The sequence below is a fragment of the Apus apus genome, chromosome 2 (assembly GCF_020740795.1).
Source record: "Apus apus isolate bApuApu2 chromosome 2, bApuApu2.pri.cur, whole genome shotgun sequence".
Lineage (NCBI taxonomy): Eukaryota > Metazoa > Chordata > Aves > Apodiformes > Apodidae > Apus > Apus apus.
In genome coordinates, this window is record NC_067283.1 from 51,656,467 (window position 1) to 51,670,870 (window position 14,404).

The 14,404-nt window shown below is 40.6% G+C and overlaps 1 protein-coding gene across 3 annotated transcripts; it reads left to right on the forward strand.

Moving 5' to 3' along the window:
- Positions 1-9,307: 9,307 nt before the first annotated feature.
- NEUROD6 (neuronal differentiation 6) lies at positions 9,308-12,847 on the forward strand. Of its 3 annotated transcripts, none has more exons than XM_051610626.1 (2): positions 9,308-9,488; positions 10,920-12,847. In XM_051610626.1, the coding sequence occupies exon 2, from the start codon at positions 10,941-10,943 to the stop codon at positions 11,952-11,954; it is 1,014 nt and encodes a 337-aa protein (XP_051466586.1). In that variant the 5' UTR covers positions 9,308-9,488; positions 10,920-10,940; the 3' UTR covers positions 11,955-12,847. The 3 variants fall into 3 exon arrangements, with proteins under 3 accessions (XP_051466586.1, XP_051466589.1, XP_051466587.1); XM_051610629.1 differs by having other exon boundaries at positions 10,981-12,847; XM_051610627.1 differs by lacking the exon at positions 9,308-9,488 and adding an exon at positions 10,033-10,124.
- Positions 12,848-14,404: the final 1,557 nt, after the last annotated feature.

Consider the following 14,404-nt stretch of genomic DNA (forward strand, 5'->3'; position numbering starts at 1 on the left):
CTGATTTTGATTTTCTGGACTAAAACTGATTTTGAAAAGAAGAATCCTTTTGAGTTCCTTTAAATAAATTAAAGACCTGACTTTTCCTAAATGTCTCATTCTCAGGAATTTCATTATAATGCGCTTAATACACAAAGTTTTAAGCAGAAAATTATATGCAATCTTCTGAAAGAAAACACGTTCCACTTCCTGCCACTTCACGTCACAAGGTCAAACTGCAAATAGCTTGTTCATAATGAAGATTTCTCTTTCTGTGAGAGTCAGAGCATTTGCACAGAGTTTTTGCAAAAAAAATCCCTCATTAGTGTTAGTTTGTGCCACAAGAAACAGGCTGAATGAAAAGCATGGAAATCAATAATTACTCCAAACCCCACCAACCCAAACCTCACAGATTTTACTCTTCCGACACCCAGCCTTCAAAGGCAGAGTGCAGGAGCTCTGCATCTCTCACGGTTTGGCCCTCTGCTGTAACACTGAGTGTATTCCCTCCATCACTTCACCAAACTGCTGTTGCACTGCCTGTATTCACACGGTTGGAGGGCTTAGAGATATAGGGAGAGACGGCTATTCCAGTCACCATCTGCCGGTGACAGCAAGTATTCTCTAAGCGGCTGTCTTCAAAATTCATAGCAATATGACCTTTTGAGATAAATTTTACCTAGATGGCTTTACGTGCCTTACAGGTCCTAATGCAGAGGCCGGCACGGCTCTCTAGACTGAAAGTGCACTTCAGATTTCAACCCAACCCTTGCATAAAAGTCCTGAACACAAGAATGAGGCCCTGAGCGTACTGTAATGTACTCTTTAAAATGTATATCTTCAAATACTTTGCAAAGTGCATATTTTTTTCTCTCCTGGTCACACTGCAGTACTAATGAATCAAACCATAATCAGGATTTTCTAAAAAATGCATTTGAACCAAAGAGGATCACAAAGAAACCAAAATAATGCAGCTGAATACTGGCTGACATCATGACAGAAAAAAAAAAGATTCCTAAGTTGCAGAAATATATGCATATTCAGTAACTGCTTCTGCATTGCCACTGCCTGTTAAACATTTTGCAGAATGTGGCCTGTGTGACCTTTGCCCAATATTTCAAAAGCTTGAAGAGTCAGGCCCCCAGTAAGGCCCCACAAACCAAGTAGAAAGTCAGCTTATACAGCAGCTAGCACAACAGAGGGGAAGCACAAGCAGGAGTTGGGCTCAGCAAGCCACACTCCCTTCTTAGGAAAGGGAATTTGGCCAGAAAAGAAGGCTTTTTGCCAAACTTCCAGGTGCATTCTGGCCATGGTTGCTTTAAACTACTTGGAGATTCAAACCTGCCCTCAGCCAGCCCAAGGACTGAAATGAAAACTCTGGGCTGCCAAAAGATACTGCATGCTCTGTAAGGTGAGACCACTTTGTAGAGCAGTTACCTCCAAAAACAACACTTTGTACTCAAGGCTGTTGCATGAAGTACTGATTTTCATTATGCCTGGTGGCTGAGGAAACTGGCAAGTTGTAGGGCTCACACAACTCCTTAGAGGTTACACAGAGAGAAGAGATGGAAAGAGGTGGAAATTACTGAAAATATCATTTAGTTCAGCTTCTACTTAAATATGTGATAACTTCACCTCTCTTTATGGTAGATCATAACTTCACATTGATTGTGGTAAATTTTATTGACTGTTGTTAGACAATGCTGCTTCTGAGGGAATGTCCATGTCTTCCCAAAAACAGCTGTGCAGGTATAAGCAAATCTTCTCTTGAGCTCTGCTTCTTTCAGTTGTGTACTTGAATAGATGGAAACCATTGCTCAATTCTTAATCTTCTCTTTACTCTGTCCTATAAAAATCACAAGGCGTGCAATGGCAGTGTAAGTAATTTACAACTTACAACATCAGTGTGTCCTCTTAACCAGGAAATTGGGTGAAAAATAAATGAAAATTCTTCTTTATAAATAAGAGTAACATCAGTTACTCTAAAAGTAGATCTGCAGCTAGAAGTAGTAGAATTGTTCATTCATCACTGAAAAAATGTTCTTTAACCATCAATTTTCAACATTATTTTGGAAAAAGATCATTACAGCCCCACCTGAATTCAGCACCATTTTAAACCTGAGCTGAAATTGGATGTGCCTTTCATTTTCTCAGCAGCTTAGAGGCCAAATCCAGAAAACAGTTTCATAAAACCCTGTTCTATTTGAGGTCAAATTCTGCCACCAAATCTCTAGTATTGTCAGGGGAAAATTGATCCTGTGGGTAAAATACCTCAAGTCACCCAGCTTCCACTTTCAGCTGGGACAAGCTTTCTGTCTTGAGATAAAATGTGATGGTCAAGATCCTCCAAAATATATTGTTGTCTTTCCTCTACTACCTTCAAATCACTGAATATATGTATAATTTTATGTAACAGGAAAAAGCAGAAAGGTTAGAGGATCCAGTGACTGTACACTTCATTTGATCTGCTTCTGGAAAATAATTTCTGGACTGTTTATCAAATAGACATCAGGTTCTTGATTACTCTTAATGTTTCCATCAAGCATGCTAAATTGGTAGAACAAGCTGAGAATCTGTGCTTTAAGATCCTTGTGCCTCCCTTTTCCTCCTGGAAAGCAGCACTTCCCTGCTTCATACGGGTGTTACAAAGATTTGTTTTGTGTTGGTTTTTTTTCTGTTGTTTTGAGCTCTTTAGGGGTTTTTTGTTTGGGTTTGATTTTTTGGGTTCTGTTGTTTTTTGAGGGTTTGTTGGGGTTTTTTTGTTTCTTTTGGAGTGGGATGTTGTGTTGTCTTTTTTTTAAACCCTAATTTACCTTTCTTTTTGATAAGTACATGTATTATAACAAGTTGCAGATGCTGTTTGGCAATTGCAGGTGCTTGGAGTCAAAAGTGGGATGCAGATTTGGGAAATGTGAGGCAGGCCATAGTTCATTAACAGCTGGGGAAGCCTGATTGCACAGCTTTCTGCTTTTTGAAGGGAAAATTTAGTTATTTTCATCAGACCAGTATTTCAGGAAAAGCCCTGTCATAGAAGGGTTATAAATTCAGATAACAGAAAGCAAACCTAAACAAGATATTCCATCATAGAAATCCTGAGTCATCCTGCCCCACACTTAATACTATAGCATAAAAACAAGCACCTCAGCTGATCTTTACTGTTAAGAAACTACTTGTATATTTGTACATAAGAGAGAGAACTGAGATTTCATAGGCAACTGTAGCTCTGGCATTTCCTACTGTCAGCTACCCAACTTCTCAACTTTAAAAAAGTGCTTTCAAAATAGTTTTAAAGGAATTTTTATTTTCAAGGTCTGTCCTTTTTTTTTTTTTTTCCTAAGATGTTCAGATATTATTTCAGCATGCCGCTAAAATTTGCCTGAGGAGTGCACGCAAGAGAAAGGAAAAGATTCTTAGGAGCTTACAGCTCACCTGATTCTGGATAAAATTTCATGGGGGTAAAGAAAAGTCATTTCTCTAGCCTGAGGGCTTTCTCCCTGCTGAGTTTCAAAGGTCTGCTGCAACTAATGGAAATGTCAGACTTTCTCATAAACTTTGCAAGGATATTTTACAAAGTTCCCCTTACAAAGCATCCTACAGTTTCATGGGAGGGAACTGTCCACCAGAAGCTATTCTAACTCTTAGGTTCTATTTTGCACATTCATCAAGTCAGTGCTCATTCCACTTCTCTATTTCCTTGCATCTCACATTTAATTTGGACCATGCTGTGTAGTCCTAAGCAAACTGCTCATCACAGTATGTGCTTTCTCTGAGGCCATTCTGCTCTTCTGTTGCCAGGCACATGGAGCTCCCACCACTTCCCAGAGGGGCTTTGCCCCAGCACTGCCCCACCACACAGGGCTCAGTGCATTCTTCCTCCTCACACTGCAGATGATCTTCTCAGAGGGTGAAGGCTGCAGGAAGGAAGAAAAACTTTTGGGAACATCCACACAGGTGATCCAGGGAGATCATCCAGTCAGATGCCTCTGCTTAGGGGAGATTTGAAGCAGGGAGAGGAAAGCAGTCCATCAGCCTCAGAGATTTTGTAAGGAAGGGGTGCCCTGGCTTATGGAAGAAATAACATGATTTATAGCCATAGGGTCTTGCCTGGGGGGGGTCTTGCAAGCAGTGTTGGTCTCCTCCAGGGTCACACGCACCCACACTACCTATTCTAGAAGGGACTGGCTGCAAAAACCAGGCTTTGATGGGAATGGAAACGTTCTCAAAATGGAAACACGGAGGAAGCACGTGTGTGAATCACTGTAGGCGCCAGCAGAAGAAAGGGAGAAAAAAAAAATAAACATCACTAACTAGCTATTTGACAGAGATTGCCATTAAAGAGTAGATGCTGATCGGCAGCATCAGGGTGTGTGCTACAGCCAAGTGTCCCTGCTGTAGCCTCTAAAGTCTGCCAAATTCACCAATCTCAGAATATCCTCCAAATAGGGTAGCAGAGAGTGTGACAGCACCAGTCACCAAGTATGAATGAAAAACCCCTCAGTTTCTCAGATGTACCATAGGGTTGCGTCACACCACAAAGCAACAGGAATGATCTTAACCCCCTGCAGTTTCAAGAAGTGACACAGTTACATGACTAGTCTGACTAGAGCATTTTTCCCCAGGGAGAGAAATACCTTAAATCCCGTATTTCTGCAAGGTCCGGATCGCCTCTTAATCTAGTAAGAAAATATTTAGGCTGTATCATGTCATTACTTTTCACAGGTGGAACCCCTTTTTAAAAAAATATTTTTCCCATCTTAAGATTATATGGTCCCACTCTCAACTTTTTGAATGTTAGTGTACAGTGAATGTGTCATATCTAAAAAATTATACCCATTCTGGTCATGGTAGTGTTTAAGAAATCTAAGAGTAATTTCTGATCACAAACTCATTTTTGCTTAATCATAAGCAATAAATATTAGAGTCTGTTTTCAAATTTGAAATTCATGTTTTACTCCAGCAACTCCTATTAAAACAGAGTACCTAACCTTTCTGCAGCTCTTTCATATTAGTCCCTAAAAGATTTTTCAAAACATAAAACTAAGGATATCTGACTAGAGCAAGAGGTGCATCCTCATTACAGGGGGTTTATGTAGGGCAAAGAACATTTATAGTATTTTACAGCATTAGCAGGTAGATTAAAATCACATTTTCAGACTTAACTGAACCTTGTCGAACTAATGTAGGCTAGTTCTCTGAAGGCAGAAGTCATTATTAATGTCTTCCTCAATCTCTCCTGGGAGAAGGACATACACCCCTGTAACATCATCTTAGCACTGGTGAAAGAGGGCTTAGCCAGCCTGATGGGAACTGCAGGTTCCTTTCACAAAGGCATCCAAACTCGCTGGCAGCCTACTGGGGACACAGAGAGGCAGAAAAGGGCTGCGTAGCCACTGAACAGAGACACATCATTTTGGTCCCATGGATGCATACAAGATATGCAGGTGGCATGCAACGTGCATGTGGCATGTCAGTCTGGTTTCCCCACCAGCTCCTTTTGTGGGGACATGGTCCTGCCTGCACCAGAGGGTCCCAATTCTGACCAGTCTGAAACTCACTGAGGCTGGCAGACCAGAGTCCCTGCCTAAGACATCATCCTCTTTTGCCCTACTTTTGGAAAAACAAAACCCAACACAAAACAAACCATAAAAAAAACCCTCAACAAAACCCCCAAAAGAATGCCCCAAACAGGTATTCTCACCTGCTTCTGAACTCTGAACTCAGCAGCAGTCTGAAGCCAGGAGCCACTGTTTTTCATACTGTAACCCATGTATTTGCCCCTCGTGGTCTGGCTTTGCTATCTAGGATGCACTAGACATGTGCTTCCCCCCAGATTCACTCCCCAGGCAGCTGAGGTAGCCATGGAAAGAAGCTGTGAGTCCAGCCCTGCTGCAGACATGTAGTTAGGTTCTTGCATAGACACCAACCCCCAAAGCCTGCCCAGAGGCAAGGGGGCTTGGTCCTCCCTAGGTTTTTGGGCTGTGCATGTGGGTGCTGTGACAGGAAGGCAAACTCACACCAGGTCATGAGCAAGGAGGAGGGAGCTTGACGTCACAGGATTACCACCATGACTTTACACATGGTTGAGAAGCAGAACTGCTGTGACATGTAGCCTTTACATAGAAAGATGAGGAAAGAAAGAAAATAAAAATATTTTGGTAAGCGTCCCCCTTCTGAACAGTCCCCCACTGCCCACTAGGTCACGTTGCTACCAGTGAATGACCCACACTACCACACACCAAACTCGTCCTGAGCACACATCATTAGAGTTTCTTAATAGTCATGTTACAGTGCCACTGGGAGGTCTGGGCCAGGAGGGATGGGAGAGAATGATGACATTTAAAAAAAATAATAAAAATAATAGAAAGAAAACAAGAAAAAAAAAAGAGAGTCAAGACATTCCCTGGAGACTCGATGGTAGCGTATGAAGTTATTGGAAGGACTCCCATTGATTGCAGTGCAGTTTGGGTCAGTCCTCCTGATGCACCGTGGAGGTTCTGCAGTCCTTTGAACTCCGTATTATTTCACTGAATCTATTAATGTTTGGCTGTGTTAAGTGTATTCTAATAATATTGCATCTGAAATAGAGTAACTTATCATTCAAAACTATACAGCTTGGGCATGGGGAAAAAAATTGTGGTATGTTCTCAGTAACGTATTTGGTGCCGTGCAGCCATTCTACAGCGTGCATTTCACTATGTTCTGTGTATTATTCTTAACATGCATTCACAGTAGACAGCAAAGCAGCAGTTATGGGGTATGCTGTGAATGCATATTAACAGCAGTACACATTTGCATATCATGGATCCATAATACAAAATGTGTAGAAAAATCCTTATGAAAAGTTATTATGCATGCACAGTAAAGGCTTTTTAAACCTTGATATCTCAGCTATTTTGTTTCTCCGCTATTTATTTGAAAATATTAAAAAGGTCAAATGATGGATTAAGAATCTGCAAAAAGGGAAAGTTACTACTACAGAGGGAATCCTTCAGCACAAACTAATTCATTTATTTTGTTTTTAGTAGCAAGATAAGAGTAATTCAAAATGAATTTTATGATAACATTTGAGTTGTTAAAAAAAACCAAACAAACAACAAACACCAACAAACTGATTCAGCAATAATAAAAAAAAAATGAGCGAGAAAATATTTAATAAAGGCATATTTTGGAGTCTTGGTGATATACCTGGAAATTTAGACAGTCCTTCCCTTAACACAGAGCCACTACAATGTCAACCTTTCCTTCTGTTTCTCATAGTATTTTTAGTATGCATTGAAACAGGGCTTGGTTCCTCAGGACTTCGCATATTTAGATATTGTGCATTGTATAAAACTCTGAATATGCAAATCTTTGAAAAGGTTGACAATCCTTAGGAGCTTCCACAATACAAATCTTAATACATACATTCCTATTGAGAATAATGGGATTCTATCCTTTGCTCTGTTACACAGATTGTAGTATTTGGGATAAAATAAAATGAATGTTATGAATAGTACAGCTCTTGCTCCTTCTGAATAGTTGACACATGAGTTTTAACACCTTTGTCACTTCAAATACATTTACCTTAAAAAATACAAATTTTAAACAAACAAATAAAAGCTCTTAGCTCTGCAAAGAATGAATGACCTGGTATTTCTCACTTCTGTGAAAAAAAAAAATAAAGTTTGGGGAGAGGGTTATTTTAAATATTTTTTTTCTGAGAAAGGCTCTAAAATCATTGAGCACATACACAGACATGTACATGACACAATCTACACACACATGCATATCATTCTGCCTAATTTTTTGTTCCTCTCTCTAATCAAAAAATGCCCAAACAGATTTAAATGAAACTTTGAGAAAACAAAATAATTGGACTGGGGCTGTGAACATTAATGCCAAGCTTGGGCCCGATGTGAATTAAAGCAGATGAGTTATAAACCCTTCAAAACCAGGATTTATAACAGAAACGCTGACACAGACCCATAACAATAGCAGCTCTGCCAGGGATTATTTTAATACTAAAAGCATACTCAGTCGCTCACTTTTTAAAATAGAGATTACTTGGTCACTCAAAAGCAGTGACATGCAATAATAATGAAAGCAAACTTAAAAAAAAACCAACATGTTTCTAAGCTGCCACATCGTTCCCCCTGTAGCTCTCTGGATATCGCTTATATGTGACATGTCACTCCTTAAATTAAAAAACCCGCAAACTCCAAACACACCAAGGTGGAGTTTGCCATAAGCTCCATGGCAAAGCTGAGCTGAGAGGCTTTGTCAGCTTTATTTAACAGTTTCTTGCCAGTGAAAAGAGACAAAAGGGTTAAGGGAGGACGAGCAGGGAGTGCAGGAGAAGCAGCTGACAGCAGAAACAAGGGCACGAAGAAAGGGAGCAGCCAGGGAGGCAAACGGAAGAGCAGGGGGAAGATTTTAGGAGGAGGAAGAGCAAGTTTCCGAAAAATATAACTCAGTTTTTAAAGAGATTTCAGGGAAGCATTCACAAAAAGGCCAGGCAGGCAGAGAAAATCTGGCAGCAGGGGAAACTCCCCAAGCACCCCAAGTTATGCCTGTGTTGGCGCTGCCCCGCAAGGAGCAGGTGCCCCCAGTTGCATCGCACCAGGGCAGTACGGGGTACGAGCAAGCCCTGCCGTGTACTTTGGACAAAAAGGCATAATTTGTTAAACCTTCACATGGTGTGTCCAGTTTCCCACAAATTCCTCTTTTCTTTTGACAATGTCAAAAACTACAGAGAGATGTGAGGGGAAGATTCCTTAAAGCTGGCAGGGTTGCTGCTGTCACCCTGCTCTCTGGGGCAACTTGCTGCGCTCAAAAAATTCCACACCCCAAAAATCACTCCCAGCAGCATCACACAAAAACTACTTTTTGTGACCATGCTATGCATTATAGCACTGGCATTACTTCCCCATTCCTGCCTTCTCTTTCTTGCCTTTTTTTTCTTTTTTTTTTTTTTTTTTTTTTTTTCTGGGGTACCAGGTGCACCGGAGGGACTCGGAGCAATACAAGACAGGGCTTCTCATATAAACAATACCATATTAACAACCACAGGGCAGCCGTACCTGTAGGCAGGGATAGCACCAAATGTTGGCACATCTATCCGTGCAGCTAGACTGCTAAAAAGATGCAGCTCCAGTGGAAATGCACCTACTGTATGTGAAATGCTGGTGCAGATTTTTTTCCTTTTTTTTTTTCTTTTTTTTTTTTCTATCAGTCTAACCTTCTGTGTTGATACATGAATACTGGTACCCACTTAGAGGGATGCCAGATGATCAGTGCAGAATGAAGGTCCCAGGAGAAAGGCTCACGTGGTTTTCTCTGCCCCGTGACGTCACTAGCAGATGGCATGGGTACCAGCTCTGGCAGTTGGCATCAATGTCACTTTTTAGAGATCAATGAGATAGTGCAGATATACACAGATCTAGACTCCAGGAGACGATGCGACATTCAGACTGAAAAGATTTGGAAGGCAAAAAATGAAAACTGATTTTTGAATGAAATAAAAAGCTAAGGTAATACAAATAAAGATATTTCAGTTGGTGCTGGGTGTGCATGCAAGTGTTTAAAGATACAGTATCATTGTCTTGTATTTTATGTATGCTATTTACTGTCTAATAACTCCTCCTAACATTTTGTTCTTCTGATGCAATTGCATACTTTGATTGGTGTTATGTAATATTGCAAGTGTGTAGACAATATAGGTAGAGTTAGTCTTTGACCGGGGTTTTTGTTTAGTTTTGTTCTATTAAAAAAAAGAGTCCCGGCATTCGTTTTGTTTGTCTCTTTGAGGACCGTGGGGGATCCAAGCTTTTGCTGCTCCCAAACTGCAAACAAAAGCAAAATAATTGGGAAGAGGAAATTATTTTCCCATTCCAGGCTGGATTCTGAGCACACGTGCAGGATTGCAGTCAGAATCTACAGACCGCTCCTGTCAGCTACGAGCTGGAGGGAGACGTCTGAGCCTCGCAGAACATAAACACTGCTATAGTGTGCAGAGAAATTTTCACCTCCCCCCGACTGCAATTGTTGGGGGAGAAAAAAAAAAAAGGGGGGGGGGGAGAGGTAAAGAGAAAAAGCAAATAAGTTGATTCTAACCAAACAGATAATATCATTAGGATTTTTGCTGGGAAAAAGGAAAAAAAAAAAAGGTAGGGGGATTTTATTTCCTAACTCTACTCTGAATACATTTAGGGTTAGATAGTTCTTATTTTCACCTTAATGTAAAATAAGTAATATGTGATCTTCATACAAACCATTACGAAAAAAATTAAAATCTTAGTTTTTCATTATGCTACTAGCTGAGTGCTTGGGGGGGTATATGTCTCTCTTTTTTTTTTTTTTCCTAACCCACTCTAACTTACTGGAGTTTAATATCTTGATTCATAAGGGAAAAAATGTGGAGGGGAAAAAAACCTTTACAATAGAAGTCAAATAGTGATTTAAAAATATTTATCCATCAGTTACTAGAGATATGTCACTTTTCAGTATTAAGACAGATCTCGCTCTCCTCATTTTTTCACCCAGGGGAATTTGTATTAATGAAATTTCTGTATTGCTTTATCATGCTTTGCATTTCTTTGAATTCCAAGGTGGCCAGGGTTGGAAGGGCTTGTTTAAAAAGAAGATAAATGAGCAGGGAGTTAATTGTACATTTGAAATATTGATTTACTCTGTATTTATTTGTGAGAAGCATAGCTTTCTAGTCTCAAGATCCTGAACGTTTCCAATTATTTTAAGATTCTGGACAGCTTTTATTTTTTAAAAACTGAGCATTTGCAACTGACATTTTATGCAAAAAATATAGACTGCGCGTTTATACATAAACATACACACACACACACAGAGCGTGCACACAGATGCATGGAAGGTGCATGAGGGTGTGTGTGTGAGTCGACGAACTTTAAAAATGGAAATATTTAAATATTGTGCTGGCATTCTTTCAGGTAACTTAAGATTATAGAACCATGTTAACACTACCGTTTGATGAGTCTGTTGTAATGCCAGAATCCCAGATGTGCAGAAAGTTTTCCAGAGAAAGTGATGACCAAAAGCAAATGAAGAATCCAGAAAGCTTTTCGAAGCAGATCGTGCTCCGAGGAAAGAATATTAAAAGATCTCCTGGAGAAGACACAGAAAAAGAGGAGGAGGAGGAGGAGAGAGAAGAGGAGGATGAGAATGGCTTGCCTAGGCGAAGGGGCCTTCGGAAAAAAAAGACAAGCAAGATAAGGATGGAAAGGATCAAATTTAGGCGACAAGAAGCCAATGCTAGAGAGAGGAACCGGATGCACGGCCTTAACGATGCCCTGGACAATTTAAGGAAAGTGGTCCCTTGTTATTCTAAAACACAAAAACTGTCCAAAATAGAAACTTTAAGACTAGCCAAGAACTACATTTGGGCACTTTCTGAAATCCTGCGAATTGGCAAGAGACCCGACTTGCTCACCTTTGTCCAAAACTTGTGCAAGGGTCTGTCCCAGCCAACTACAAACTTGGTGGCGGGATGCCTGCAGCTGAATGCAAGAAGTTTCCTGATGGGCCAAGCAGGGGAAGGTGCCCATCACACCCGGTCACCCTACTCCACCTTCTACCCCCCCTACCACAGCCCCGAGCTCGGCACTCCCCCAGGGCACGGGACTCTTGACAACTCCAAGTCCATGAAACCTTACAATTACTGCAGTGCTTATGAGTCCTTCTATGAAAGCACTTCCCCTGAGTGTGCCAGCCCACAGTTTGAAGGTCCCTTAAGTCCTCCCCCAATTAACTATAATGGGATATTTTCCCTGAAGCAAGAAGAAAGCTTGGACTATGGCAAAAATTACAATTACGGCATGCATTACTGTGCAGTGCCACCCAGGGGTCCCCTTGGGCAGAGCTCTATGTTCAGGTTGCCTACAGAGAGCCACTTCCCTTACGACTTACATCTGCGCAGCCAGTCTCTCACCATGCAAGATGAATTAAATGCAGTTTTTCATAATTAATGAGGAAAATGAAAATAAACAGTGGTCATTCACCTCCCCATCTAATTAAGAGCAAGCAGATGCTTGGGCACTGCGTAATTGGCACAACTCTATTTAACGTGTTTACTAGTTCCTAAAGTGTGTTTCAAGTATTGTGGGGATTTTCTATGTATTAATAAACCCTTTTTCCGATAAGTATTTTTCCTTTCGTTTTTTTGTCTGTAAACGCTGTGAGATTCTGATTCCTCTCAGAGGTTATTTCCCCCTTCTTTCCCCCCCCCCTTTTTATTTCCCCATTTGCTTGATTTGTTGAGCAGTGTGTCTGAACACTATTGCTGAAATAAAAGCATACACACTGTGTAAAGTCAATGTCTATTTTGATTGTACAGTAATTATACAAATGCATGTTATTGAAATCAGATTAATAAAAATGATGTATTTATAATTGGTAGAAAATATATATTATGTATTTGAGGAGAACTGGATTAAAAATATTCAGAACTTTAAAGAAATTATCTCAGAACTGAGATGGGCTTGCAATATGCAGAGGTGAGAGTGCAGCAATATTGAAAGCTATGCAAAAAAAAAAAATGCAAACAAAAAAAACCCAACAAAACAGGTTTTTTGGTTGTTGTTTTTGGGTAAGCTAAGGAAAACCAGTGATTGTCACTGACATTATTCAGCCTGACCTTTAGAGTGTTGCTGGCAAGGGCCACATGCTAATATTTTAGAAGACGTTGTCGAAATTTTGCCTCAGTTATTTTGACTATATATAATCAGCACTTTTTTTTGTATTATTCTGACTTCAGATGTAAAGGTTTGTTATAACAATGTATAACTGTGGTTTCTCACTACATACTTTAAATGCAATTAAACATAGATGTTTCCACTTTTAAAATACATCTCTTAGCTGTGATACTGTATTTTGCCTGATACTTATTATTTCACAGTATACAGCTGTGCCTCTGGTCTTGCTTACACCGTTGTAGTGCTTGAGCCTGGGGATGGAAATCACAAACCATCAGGGCGAACCTCACTCTATTTTCAGAAGGAGGTATTAGAAACCCAGCAAAAGCAGACCCAAAATAATACAGAAACTGCTGTGTGCTAAATAAAACACAAGTTAGAGGAAGAAGGTAACTTCATAGCTCAATGAAACTCCGAATTTCATATGGGAGAGGGCCCTGAGTGGACATGTAGGCCACAAGCTGCCCCTCCAGCGCTGGCTTGTGGAGGGGTGGAGGAGTGCGGGAAGCATAAAAATTGCAGAGAGAAGGGGTCTCTGAACATTGTTAAAGTTAGTCTTGGCTAATAAACAGCACCACTAAACTACAGATGCATCTGAAACCCACATTAGTCTGCATGGCCCCTGGTACCTTAAAAGAGTCGAGATCAGTGGAGGCTCAGCTGTTTTTTAACCGCTCAGACCTGTTTCTCAATAAGCTACAGGAGTGATAAAATTAATGAACAGGTAAGCTAAAAGCCAACAGCCTTGAAACCTCTGAGTGAGCTAGACCTCTTGATTTTGAGGGATAAATACCAGCTACCTGACAAGCATTCAACTGAAGTACCAACACTGTGATTGAGCTGAGCATAACTTAAAAACACAAACAAAAAAAACAACAAACAAACAAACAAAAAACCAAAACAAAACAAATGCAAAAACCTACTTAAAAACGCAGATTATGACTGCAAGTCAGGAAGCCCTGGCTGAATCACAGTCTGGGTCACAGTTTGTTAGTGACACATCAGCCTCAGACTGTCACTTGAGTGTGCAGCTTGACAAAGAGGGGACAAGCCAATATTTCCTAATAATTCGCCTAATTTTACAAGTAGAACTTGTCATAAACAGCCTGCACTGTCAAGCATTATAGATCCTTCAGGACAGCAGCCTGACATTCATCTCTTCTAAATAAGACCAGGTTATCCCAAACTGCTGGGGAGGAGTAACAAGTCCCCGAGTTCGGATCAGAGTCTAAATTCTTCCAAGCTTCCAGGAGGAGGAGGGCAGACATGGGATTTTGCTCAACCAATATCTTCTCTAGACACAAGTATCAGGTCCAAAATAGATACTTTTGAAGCAGAGTCTTGTTCAGGAGGCTTGGCTCAGAATTATCCCACCTTTCCTCAGGGTCAGGAAATATGGAAGGCACAGGCAGCAGTTTTTTGCCTTGGATTAAAGGTAATGGTGATGACCGTCAGCTCAAAAGCATCCCCAGGTGTTTTTCACTGAATACAGGAAGGGGTTGGGGAAAAAAAAGAGCTTTTGTTATTATTCAGAATTAGCTGATATTCAGCAAATCGTGAAAAGGTGTCAGGAGAGCAGAAGGGGGAAGAAGCCAATCAAGGAGAGGAAAGCGTTCAGTCCTGGGCACAGCTTGGCACAAAGAGACACTGAGATATGTTAATATATCACAAGGAGCTATAGGTAAGTATCTGCAGAAATGGGGGATTCTTTGAAGGGGGGTCAG

Excerpts from the sequence above, each read along its gene's own strand:
- NEUROD6 (XM_051610626.1), top strand. The coding sequence starts at position 10,941 with ATGTTAACACTACCGTTTGATGAGTCTGTTGTAATGCCAGAATCCCAG.